Consider the following 13,008-nt stretch of genomic DNA (forward strand, 5'->3'; position numbering starts at 1 on the left):
TGATTTATGATATGAACGATTTTGAACATAAGCACAAAATTTTGTAAGTTAAACAAAAAAAATTTTAGTATAAATTTCTACTCGTCTTTGAGTAGTCGAGCATTGTTGATTAGCATATATAACGCTGATGTGCGTTTTGCTCGATTGTCTCTTTTGGTTGTGTTCAAGATTTGTCCTTGCATTGGCCCACAGAATATTTTTAGCTCCCCTGTTATAATAAGGATGATAACAAATCAAAATCAATCATAAAAGTACGTACGTAGTGGATTATCATTAACACAAGTATATATAATATAATAACCCCGATTAAATTTTTTAAAGGAATAATTTATTTATTTTCTATCGGATAAGAAAATAATTTATATCTTTGTCTAAAAAAAAAGGAAATAATTTATACACATGATATTTTCTTTTTTTCTCTTCAAAGTTTAAGATTAAATAAGAATATGCCTAGGAAAAAAAATCATTTAAAGAGATTTTTTTTTAAACAAACGATATTATCTATATAAAGATAAAAGATAATCTAAACCTCACAATAATTTTGAAATAATATAGTTTAAATTTGTTTTTGACCACTTTTCATTCATAAATGAATAAAAATACATAAGGGTACTGCTAAAAAATCATTTCTTTGTGTACTAAATTTAGGACCTACTACTTTAACGTGGACCTCTCCCGTAAAAGGATTTGGATTGTCTGCCCTCCCATTTCAGTGCCCTCCTCGTGCCATTTTGTTTGTGTGGTCACGGTTAAGCCACGTCAACATTTTATATTACTATTTCTTTTTGTTTTATTATTTTTATAAAAAAATAATATAAAATGTTGACGTGGCTTAACCGTGACCACACAAAACAAAAGGACACCGAAATGAGACAATCCAAGTCCCCCGTAAAATGCGTACGCTAGACTTAGCTCCAGCGGTTTCGTAGTGGGCCCCACGTAAGAAATAATGACTAGGCCTACACAAAGCATTTCAGCCTCAAACTCGACCTTGGTGGAGGCAAAGCTACTAGGCTACTCGCCACGAGAAACCATACGTCAAAGCTCCTTTCCCGAAAGTTCCACAAACATCCCTTCCCCGCTATTGGATCCGGAGTCGACTGACTCTGTGGGCCCACTCAAAACAAAACAGATACGACATCCACCGTCCATCGCCCGAACGCACAAGATTCCTTTCGTAACTGCTGCACTATAAATTTACTCTCGAACCAAAAACCATCCGTATTTTACGATCTTCCGAAGCCATTTCCCCTTTCAGTCGCGACTTCCCGGAATCTCAAAAATCGCCGCGAAGAGAAAGAATCTGCAAACGATGGCCACCGTCGATGTAATTAAATTTCCGATCATCTCAATTTTCGTTTTGTTTATCTTTTTCGATTTGTTTTTATGTTTTATTTGCCTGGATCTATAGCAACTTTCTGATGTGTTGTTGCAGAAGGGAGTAGAGATCGGCGAGGAGAAGGAACTGAAGCACCTAGGGTTTCTGAGGGTGGCGGCGATTCAGACCCTGGTGTGCGTTTCGAATCTGTACGATTACGCCAAGCAGAACTCCGGGCCGCTCAGATCGACGGTCGGTACTGTGGAGGGCGCGGTCACCGCCGTCGTTGGTCCCGTTTACCGGAAGTTTAAGGGCGTTCCTGACGACGTCCTCGCTTTCCTCGACGCCAAGGTATTCTCTTCTCTTCTATTTGTGTTTTTCCTGATTAGAAAAAAGAAACTGAAATTGTTCAGATCGGGAAAATTCTCGAATTAATTTGGTGAATTAACAGTTAATTAATTTGTGAAATTTGAATGCTGTGTGGTGGTTATACATGAATTTTCTTTTGCTTATGATCTATGAAGGTGGTTTTTAGTTGTGGTGTTGTATGTTCTACCTGGTTTTGTACCCTGACGCCGAAAAGGCCGTCGGAATCCATTTTAATAAGAGACTGAAACATCATTCATTAACTCCTCCTTAGTTTTTTGGCTGGTGCTGGATAAAAAGATCGCGATTTCTACATCTCGATGGATAATTGCTGCTTCTTATCACTAGATTTCTTTGTGTTTTTGCTAACTGGGTTTGTGAGCTACTTGTTTAATGAGGTTATAGTGTACATGTTCAACAGTTTTATGATGCTCGTTTGTTGTGTTCTGCCCCTTGTGAATGCCTTACATGCATGAATGATCGATGTTGATCGAGGCTTGATATATTCATTGTTCACAGGTGGATGAAGCCACGGACAAGTTCGACAAGCATGCTCCTCCTGTGGCTAAGCAGGTTGCGAGCCAAGCGCACTGCTTGATCCAGAAAGCAGCGGAAAAGGGGCAGAGAATTGTAAGGGAGGCTGAAACTGGCGGTCCACGCGCAGCTATTCACTATGCAGCTACTGAGTACAAGAACTTTGTCTTGAACCAATCTGTGAAGTTGTGGGTCGGACTCAACAAGTACCCTTCCATCCACACAGTGGCACAGAAGGCTGCACCAACCGCTGCGCATTGGTCTGGCAAATACAACCACACCGTAAAGGACTTGACCCGTAAGGGCTATGCCATCTTCGGCTATCTACCCCTGGTTCCGATCGATGAGATGTCCAAGGCAGTCGAAAAGGGAGAGGCGGAGAAGAAAGAAGATGCGGCTGCACATGTCGAGCACAAATCGGATTCTTCTGATTCTGATTGAAGGAATGTCTGTCTGCCTTTGGTGGTTTTAAGTTTGGCCTTTTAATTCTACTAGCTGTCCTGTTTTAAAGAAAAGTCGCGGGTGTGGGTGAACTGAAGAAATGTTGATAGCTACTTAGCTTCGTTAGCGTCTATGTAAATTTACTTCTACTTTTGTCTCAGTCTGTTAAAGATTATTGCACCGACGAGGACAAAAATAGACCACTGCATCCCGAAATAGTCATCATGCACTCTCGTAAAGGACAATAAAATAAAAAGAAAATTAATGAAAATGATTTAAAATTTTTGAGTTTTAACGATAAAGACAAAATAAAAGGTAAAAATAAACAGTATCAGAATTGATTTTTTAATGTAAAAATATGATTTTTCGTTAAAATTCGTAGAATTAGCACGCGAAATGGAAAACTAAAACAAATGGAATCCCCAAGACTAAAACGAGAAATAGAAAACTTGTAGAATTAACACGCGAAATGTCAACTTCTCACACAACACCGAAGATGCACGGACTCTTATTCGAACAGACTAAAACCGAACAATATTTTTACGACACCACCAAATTCCAACAGCAACAGAAACCTCTACTTGAATTGAATGAATTCTGCAGACGGCTTGACCTGCACCAAATAACAAGGGAGCGAGCTCCTCGATAACCATGGAAAAGACGAGCAGCTCTAATAAACGAAATTGGTCACGAATTTGCATAAACAGATGAAATGTTGGAGCCTAACCTATGAAAAGATTCAATCCAACAGAACCAGTGCCTTACCTAAAGGAGAAGGGTCGTATAAATCAAAACGCATGCAAGACCAGTGATGCCCATGCCCAATACAAACCATGAATTTACCGAAAGACTTTCACCGGCTAAATTTAGAATTAAAAACATGAAGCTTGCAGCAATGACCCAAACATATAGCACAAAGCTACCGCAAACGCCAATATCAACTCTCCTAAGGACATGCATTGGAGCAATTAGCATGAAGACATATCCAACCTACATTATCTCGGAGGCGACTGACAACAATACAAATCTTCCACACAGTCCGAACGATGCAATAGAAACACAGAATGGCTTCAAAACAGTAAAAAACAAACCTTATACGCACTCGATTAGTTTTGGGGGCTGACGGGATCATAGCTGTGTTGGAGGAGATCATCATAGGGGTCCCTCCCGCCTGCAACCTGGCTAATCTGGGCATCCCAACGGAGCTGCGAATTGTGGCGCTCAAAGGTCCAAAATCCGTAGGGACGGAGAGGTAACGCCCACATCTCCTTGGTCTTTTGGCACCGGTCTCTCACCGCATACACGTGCTCCCTGAACTTCCTATCCCTCTCTTTAGGATCCTCCATATTACCAGATTCTCAGCAAACTCCATTACAAACGCCATCTCTCACCCCTTAACAACGTTAACCTAAAAATCATAGCTCTGTTCAGAGTTCCACAAACCCTAGTTTATACAAATTCAAAATATTCATAGAAAATCGATTCAGCTATTAGATTATTCTATTGGGATTCAATAGGGGAATTATGAGAATCTGCAGATTTTCGTTTTCTTTCTAGCATTTTCTCGGCAACCAAACTGATCGGAAAATCTTGATGTGGAAAGAAATTGATTCAATAACCTATCTAAGCTGCGATCAATCTGAATTATAAAAAAATTAAACAAAATTATCAACAGAATTGAAAAGGAGAATCGATTGGGAAACTTACCTGTTCGTTGACTAGAGCTTTCCTGCGTAGATCACTGTGCATGGCGAACGATTTTTGGTGTCAAACCGTCAAAAGCAGCAAAGCAGTTTCTTTTTCTCTGGAACTCTTTAATTTGGGCCCGCCAATATTTACCCGCTTTTCTTTCGTTTTTATTTGGGACCAAGGCCTTATCAGCTTCCTTTTTTTTTTCTCTTTTACTAAAGGCCCAATTTTGATGATATTGGACTTGCACCAGGTTTGAAGCCTAAAACTTAAAAGAATAATACTTGCTTTTCTAGGATGAGCTCATTTTTTCTTGCGAATAACGTATATTGACTGTATAAAAAAATTTATAATCAACATTGTTGAATTTTTTAATCTTCATTTGAAGATCATCCATATTCTAAAAAAATTCATTTCAATCAGAGATCATCTAGTCATTCAAATGTATAGAATAAATTGATGTTGTAGGTTTTATTTGATATGTTTGGATGATTAAATGATCTACAATTATAATATTTTTTGTAGGATTGATTTTCAAATCAAGATTAATAAATTTGGTGATTCTAATCGTTGATTTTATTTGGTCAAAATACGTTATTCGTAATTCATTATTTTTGAGCGAAAAACTTTAGGAATGTCTTCTCTAATTTGTCAAAAGTGGAAAATCAACATAGGAAATATTTTTGCTCACCATCTCATTAATTACCGTGGCGTGGCTATCATTTAATTTATATGCTATAAGAATTTCAAGATTCAAATTCATCTAACAATAATTGATAAGGTGGAAGCATCAACATGACTTAAAAATGGTGAGCATAAATTCTCTAATCAACACATCTTAAAACGCAATAAGTGTCCAAATCAAATTTAGAGTAAGAGCGGACAAAATGAACGGCGGTTATAATTTCACAAAATACTTTTTTACTAGTACAAAGGAGGGAGAATGGTAGTCGAATTCTCTCCACCAGTGGTAAAGTGATCTACATTTGAAGCTGTTAATCACACACTCGTAGACAAATAGGATAACACATATGTTGTGTAATATGCTTTTTTTTTAATACATACAATATTGAAAGAAGAGAAATCGAATATAGAATTTCGAGTGCAAGGTGAACACTGTTCATCAACTGAACTAAAAGCTCCATATGAGTCAGCAAATTTGCACTTGAAGAATTTGAGCTGAGCTTCTCTAGTGCATATAATACCCAGAAGTTATTATCTAATCTACTAGCTGCCTTACTGCTGTACAACACAAAAGCACTTATTTAGCCAACAACACAGCCTTCAAAAACTGCTTCTGCTGTTAGCTTGTTTGGGCGGTCAAAACTCAAAGACAGTAGTTGGAGTAGGCAGAAGGGCATTGAATGAGCGCCATTTTTTGTAGAACTAATTGGCCCCCTGCATCACTAACTTTAATTTCAATTTACTAAAAAAAGCAGTACAAATTTAACTCCAACCAGTTTAATTAATTAAGCATAAACGAGAGAGAAAGCAAAAATTGGAAGCAAAAAGAATGAGGATCCTTTCCGGATCCTCTTTGTGAGGATCACAGAGATCCTCCAATCACATATTTTCATCGTACATCGTGCGATCAATTTTTGTCAAGTACTGTTTATATTTAATTTTAAATAAAAAGATTTAAAATGATTTATGACCGCACGATATACGATGAACGAATATGATTAAATGATTCTCAAGATTCTCACAAAGAAAATCCAAAAAAAAAAATCCTCATTCAAACAAAAAAACATGGTGACGTTTTTATGCATGATCCATTTGAGACAAACATTTTCAAAATCTGACATCCATGTACTAAACATTGTCTTTTTTCTTAATTTATTTGTATTTTTTTGGATTTCCAAATTCCAATGCAAAGTGGTAATAATAATAATATGAACTACAAATTTAAATGTTCAAATTTAAGATCTGGGTTTTGTGCAGTGATGCATCATCATAATGTTGTACTTGTTTTCTAGACCAAAATTCAGAGTTGGAAGCAATGAACTCTGTGGGCTTTGCTTACACTTTGGAAAGCAAGAAACTGGAGCAGCTGTATGCTCTCTGGTTTTTCACCAGCCACTCTTAAATGCCTAGCAAACATTTAGCTAGGACTTTAACCACACATGTGACTATTGACTTACAAGTTACAATTTACAACTAAAGAAACAAAACTTTAAGTATAAGCGTAAGTACTCTTAACCACTTTAGCTACAAGTTTTGTGTTGACAATCAGACCCAGAGTCGAACTGCATCCTAATTAAGCCTAATATCCCACCCAAATTAAGCTCAATAACTCTTTATCAACTCAAGTTTGTATGTCACTGGGCGTCTTAGAGATATTTGGTTACTCAATTAATGAACACAATCTTTGAGTAAAACATTTGCCGCTCTAATTTTTAGTTTTAACGCTTAGACTTTCCAATTTCTCTTGCTTTGGCGTCAATATTAATGTTAGCATTCAACTAGCCATGTTATGAAAACTACGTAGCCCACCTAGTTTAAAATTCATAGTTCCACACTTCGATCTGACGTGTAAATTGTTAGTTTAATGTAAGTCGAACTTAAAATTTCTCATTTACAGATCGAAAATAAATATCACTACCTAGACAATAGTTGTGGTCAAACTCTATTGGCAACATTCTGGTTGGGTGTGTAAAAATGAAAAATAGTCAAAATATTTGGGCTACAGTTGTAGTTGGGTTTGTAAAGAGTAAATGGAGCTGCTGAGCTATAATTTCACGCCCATCTGATCACAACTAATGTGTTTAATGATTTGGGCTTGGACCACCATAACTCAACATCAAATGAATAACATAAATTTTAAAAGCGACTCTTTTAAAATTGAAATTATTTGTAGACTCTCTGTTACGTTATGTTTTTAACATAATATTTTATAATGTTGGTACATAAATTGACGTTAAACTGAGAGATGTCAATAAAAAATTTCACTTTGAAAGAGTTTCCTCAACATTATCCAATTAATAATATCAACAACAATGATTTTATTTTCTCTGAAAAAAGGAAAATAAAATAAGAAGTGTTAAAGAGAAAAACAAGTGCGCTCCCACCAGGAGAGAGATGCTGTTTTAATTTTGTGTTGTTATTTTCACCACTTCCCAAATTTCACATCTTTTTTCCCCACTACCACTACTTCTATTCCCCTTTTCTTCTTCTCATTTTTTCCCACTAAAACAATCTAAAAACGGATTAAATTAAGTCACACAATATGTTAGTCTTATTAACTTGTAGTCATATACTGAAGTCAAACCTAACACCTCCTTAATTATAGTACCAAAAAAAATACAACACTTGACTACTTAAGAATGAGTAGGAACTCATACTCAAAATTCTTCGTGTTTGAACCATAGAGTTTCATGCATATGATTAAAACCGTTCATATTATGAATCACTCTGTAAAGATCATATATGCAAAAAATGAATTAAAAATAAGTCTTTTAGTCAATCTATTGTAGCAAATATATAGATGATTCGTAATACTTTTACCAATTCCGTTCATATGTTTTTATACAGTTCGATAACTAAACGACCTTAATTTTAATTGATTTTTTTATTCAGAAATGATATTTATAGAGTGATTTATAATATGAATGATTTTGATCATAAACACGAAGTTATAAAAATCAACAATAAAAATCTTTTAGCGGAAACTTTTATTCATCTTTGGGTAGCCAAATATTATTAAAAAAACAATATAACAACATAGTAATTCTAATAGCTTTTTGTTACTTTTACTTTCCTTTCCTATTGTTCTTTGCCAATCACTTAAATGTGTGTTCTGACCCCGTTTTACCACCTAAAAGCAAGTGCGATGATCAACACATCCTTTTGGTGTCTGCCGCACAAATTGCTCATTGCTTGCGCTCTTTCACAGTCTCCAAATCCAAACCCTCAACCTCCACTCAGACGCCACCTTCGACTCCCCTTCATCGCCGCCTGCCAATCCCTCCGCCTCCTGGACTTAGCCTGTCATCCACTTCCAAATCCTTATCTCCAAACCCCAAGTTTTCACCTCAAACAATCACGACTTCAAACATGAATGCATGCTCATGTCGTCAATTGGGCTATCTATACGATATTTACGTGCAATACCCATGTCGATTTGGATTTTGTTTGGGTTTTAATATATTATTGTGTTTTGTCATTTAGTTTTACGGTCTAGTGGTATTCCTCTTCACTTGTAAGAGAGAGGTATTAGGTTCAATTATCGCCAAAAGCGATTTTAAACAACATTATTTGTAATCCATTGTAAGGCTAAGCTAGCACTCTTTCCCCTTAATGTAGATAGTATCTTTTATTCAAATTTTTTTTTATGTTTTTAATTTTTTAAGAACATTAATTTTTTGGGAACTTTAACGAAAACCTACTGTTACTGTTCACTTTAACGAAAAATCACATTTTTACATTAAAAAGTCAATCTTAGTACTATTCATTTTACCGTTTATTTTATTTTTATCGTTAAAACTCAAAATTTCAAGTCATTTTCATTAGTTTTCCTTAATTTTTTAGCTTAATGTGTAAATGTATTTTACATGTGAAAAAATAGTGAAAAAAAGCAGAAAGAAAAGATTAAAAATAATAATAATAATAATAAACTAGCATTCCTCTTTTCTTTATTTGACATCAAGATAAGGAACATCTTTAACTTTACCTTAAAGTCAAGCCAATTCCTCACCCCCATAAAATCACATTTTCTACCAATCTATGCTCAAATAATAGATTTTTCAAACTTTTTCTAAGCATAAATGAGATTTGTTGTGTGTTCATATCAAAACTTAGAAATGGTATATGTCACATGACCAGTTACTCAAAGACTGGAAATTCTGCACGTATAAACTTAATTAAGTTGGCTAAAATAGTATGCATACAAATTTCATTTACATCTTCGTAAATTAAAGAATTTGAAAATTTAACATTCCCAGTGACAAATGACCTATTTGGCACCTACCCAGAAGACAATTGTGTAATATCATTTAAAAAACCAACTATGTATTTTGCATACGTGAATATCATTTAGAAAGAAAAAAATCAATGCTTGCATACGTAGATTAAGCTAGTTAGTCTCGACTGTGGCCACCTACTTGCATACGAAACCAGAACATTTGAATTTTGTGTGGAAATAGGGAAAAAAATGTACGGAAAAAAGAACAAGAGAGGAAAGAACATTTGAATTTCATAAATTTGGAATTTTTTTTTTACCGAAATTAAGGCTAAAGTTGCTCTATAGTACAAAAAAAACAGAAAAAAGAAAATGCTCCCTTCAAAAGACCCTCCTCTGTGATAAAAAAAGGTGAACAAAATTTCCAACGGCCATGATTATCTTAACATATATTTCCACAAAACGGCCCCGTTTCCCCTTTTCCTTTTTCCGTTCGGTCTTAATTCACATTTTCCTGCCGTTACCGTCACCGTCTAATTCTTAACTCTCGGCCATAACGTCATCACCCCCATTGGCAGCTCCGTCATCGTCCGCAACCTCACCCTCCTCATCCCCCCACCGCTCAACGGCAGTACACTCAGCCTTGTGGCTTAGCTTCCAATCAAGCGCCTGGCACGCGCGTGAACAGTAATTGACGGCCCCGCACACCGAACACCGACGAAACTCGTGTCTCCTAGTCTCAGGCCTCCCACATCCCACGTGCGAGCAAAGCCTCAAACCCGGTCCAGGCGAACCGTCCCGAGCAGCGAACCACTCTCCCAAAAACCGGTTCGCCGGATGCACCTCCGGAGCGGGAACGTTGCACCCGAAGTCGCTGAGCAGCGGGCAGCCCGTCCCCGTCAGGTGCCGCAGCTGCGGATGAGGATGAGGGTGCGGGTGAGGGAGTGGAGTCCACGTCAGTAACTGGCGCATGGGGACTCCCGAAACCGCCGCAGAGGATAAAACCGCCGCGAGTTCACGTGCGTTGGCCTGCACTAGAAACCGTCGCCCTTCCGTTATGTTCTGACGAACTCCGTAACCGTCCTGGAGGCAGTGCCCAAGCTCTCTCAGCGCGTCGATGTGGCCGAGAAACGCGGCACGCGCGCATAGCGCCACTCCGGCCCGGAGGTCCTTATCGTTTTTGGAGCCTCCGCTGCCGTTGAACTGAATCACGGCGAGAGAGTAGAGCGCCTGCGCGTGCGAGCCAATCGCCGCCTTGGCCATGAGCGAGGCTCCGCTTCCTCTGTTTTGCAAACAATAGAAGCGAATCTGCAGGGACAAACGAATAAGAACAATTAATAAATAATAATGCCGCGAAACGTTCATAAAAACGCGATTAAACAAGTAATCAAATGAAATTAACAAAATATGAATGAGAATTATGGGGGTTTCGGAGTGAACTGACCATGCCAAGAGTGTAGCAGGCCTCGGTATTGCCGGCGTCGGCGCAGAGCTTGAGGAATCGGTGAGCCGACTCGGACCAGTTCTTGGCTTTCAGGATAAACGTTTTCGGATTAGCCTTGGAGAGCACTGGAGAATGGAGAGCTAAGCCGTTCAACCGCTTGCATCTGTTAATTATCCATCCAATCAAATCGTCAGTTCCGTTGGATTTCAAAACACAGTCCGACCACGTTTCTCTAACTAACCGATTAACCTCCAAACTTACACAAATGAATCAAATTTAAATAAAAATTAATGGAAATTAGAGCGTACGTTATCAAGACGTTGATGAAATCGGCCGGCGAGTTGGCGGTGGCGCTGAGTTTCGAGAGGATAAGAATGAGGAGGTCGTCCGGCAAAGCGTCGAACGAATCGGGAGCCGACGAGGTCGTCGTCGTCGTGCCCGGCGAGAATCTATTCCTTTTCCGGCAGACCGTCCGCTCTCCTCCGGCAAATTCCTTCTTCCTCTTCCTCTGACAACACACATCACCTCCGCCTACTGTCGGATAACAAACGCCGCCCCTGGTCCTCATAATTTTCTCTCACAAATGAATAAAAAGCCGAGTGAGGGTCTTATACACGAAGAGAGGGAAAAGCGAAGACGAAGAAACACACAGCCAAATGCTCTCCAACAAATTAATATATATTTCTCAAGCGACCACTAAATCACACATTTAATAAAAAACATAACGTCCTTTTTACAACTTCTCGCCCCTGGACTTTACTTTATTTACGGTCAAACAGGGTTGACCCAGATCCGTTCGTCTGTCCCCCGTCGGGACTCGGTTCGTTTTGGCTTTTCAGTCCCTCTCCGCTGTTAAACGCACAAAATTAAAAGTATTCGAAACCCGACCCGAACCCGATGAGAGGAGAGAGAGAGAGCCTTCTTCCCTCTCTATCTCTTTTCTAACTGTTTGTTCGTATTTTTCTTTCACTCCTAAAAATACATATTTATCTTCCGAGTCATTACATAGGCAGTTAATTTTGTTAACGGTAAAAACATCTAAACTTGGTTAATCTTCTGTTATTTTCAAATGTCACCCGATGTTAAAACGCTAAACTCGCGCGTTGGTTTTAAGTTTTTACCCCCACACAACCATTATTTCTTTGTTTTTAGAAGCGTCACAGGGACGCGTTGGGTGTGCGTGTGGTGGTGAACATGGTCGTTTCAACAAACTCAGGTAGCAAAATTTGCGCACCCGTAGAAGACCCGGCCAAACGAAGGTCAAACGTATGAATCAGCACTCGCACAGGTTCGGTTACTCTTCTTTTGTTTTACTTGTCTTTTTTGCTTTGAGGAATTATCTCTTCTTCTTTTTTCGATTTTTTTATTTTTTTGGTTGACGTGCGTTTTTGTTGTTGTTTTGCTTGCGTTACAAATATCTTCCATTTTAGATATTGTTTTTCCAAGACAATGACACACAGTTGCTGACATTTATCCGACTTACCCAAAACTTATTCACTAAAGATGAAAAGATATATACTTGATGTTTGTATGAAGCATTTTAAATTCTTTTAGAATTTAATAAATTTTTTTTTATTAAAAGTGCTTTTTCGAAAATGTTTGTGAATGCATTTGCTTTATCTTGAGATGGTTGCAAGTGCTAAGAAAAAAATACAAACAAATTACGAGAGGAACTGAATATATAACTACATAAGTGATATTAAAATGATTGAAAACGTTTTTAGAGAATATTTTTTTAGATTCCAAAAGAACTTAAAGTGTTTTTTTTAGAATTTATCAATCACAAGCTAAGCCTAACAGTCTCTCCCACCACCCTTTGGAAACAGCAACAGCGCCGTAAAACTGCAACAAAACTAAATGCCTACGGCAAAAATCGTAGACACAATCCCCATTCCTCCGTGCACGGCCATTTACATGATTACACCTTAGAGCTGCTGCTATTCTCATGTCAAGTCAATGCCCATGTTTTCACACTTTCACCCTGCATGTACAACAATTTCGCATTTATTTTTACTCCTGAGTTAAGAACTTACATATATGTAATGAATTCATCGTGAACGTTATTATTCGATCTAATAATATAATGTTATGTTAAATTTTTATCTATGTAACTTAGACCAAGACGTCATATGGCGTTGGACAATTTTCTCTTGTTTTTACACCACCAGAAAACGAAGTTAGAAAACAAATACAATTTGAAACAGGAATCGTTGTGTTTTTTTTTCTTAAGCAAACGATCTTTCTACACTAAGTAAGCAGGTGGAGATCAGAATTGTGGTTTTAGTTGGCGGCTTTCTAGTAACAAGACATCGAGCAATA

The 13,008-nt window shown here is 37.7% G+C and overlaps 2 protein-coding genes and 1 long non-coding RNA gene across 3 annotated transcripts; 1 reads left to right on the forward strand and 2 right to left on the reverse strand.

The window, feature by feature from the left end:
* The first annotated feature begins 1,163 nt into the window (after positions 1-1,163).
* LOC126596220 (REF/SRPP-like protein At1g67360) lies at positions 1,164-2,812 on the forward strand. The gene is made up of 3 exons (XM_050262734.1): positions 1,164-1,327; positions 1,436-1,669; positions 2,204-2,812. The coding sequence occupies exons 1-3, from the start codon at positions 1,313-1,315 to the stop codon at positions 2,657-2,659; spliced, it is 705 nt and encodes a 234-aa protein (XP_050118691.1). The 5' UTR covers positions 1,164-1,312; the 3' UTR covers positions 2,660-2,812.
* A 163-nt stretch (positions 2,813-2,975) lies between these two features.
* Positions 2,976-4,504, reverse strand: LOC126596223 (uncharacterized). Its single transcript, XR_007613918.1, has 3 exons — positions 4,367-4,504; positions 3,751-4,067; positions 2,976-3,272 (listed from the first exon to the last, which is right to left on the reverse strand). It is a non-coding gene; the product is annotated as an uncharacterized LOC126596223 (long non-coding RNA).
* A 5,017-nt stretch (positions 4,505-9,521) lies between these two features.
* Positions 9,522-11,371, reverse strand: LOC126597344 (F-box protein At1g67340-like). The gene is made up of 3 exons (XM_050264129.1): positions 10,998-11,371; positions 10,690-10,852; positions 9,522-10,553 (listed from the first exon to the last, which is right to left on the reverse strand). Exons 1-3 carry the CDS (start codon positions 11,255-11,257, stop codon positions 9,786-9,788), a joined length of 1,191 nt encoding a protein of 396 aa, XP_050120086.1. The 5' UTR covers positions 11,258-11,371; the 3' UTR covers positions 9,522-9,785.
* Between the last annotated feature and the right edge of the window lie 1,637 nt (positions 11,372-13,008).

This window comes from Malus sylvestris, chromosome 13 (assembly GCF_916048215.2).
Source record: "Malus sylvestris chromosome 13, drMalSylv7.2, whole genome shotgun sequence".
Taxonomy (NCBI): Eukaryota; Viridiplantae; Streptophyta; class Magnoliopsida; order Rosales; family Rosaceae; genus Malus; species Malus sylvestris.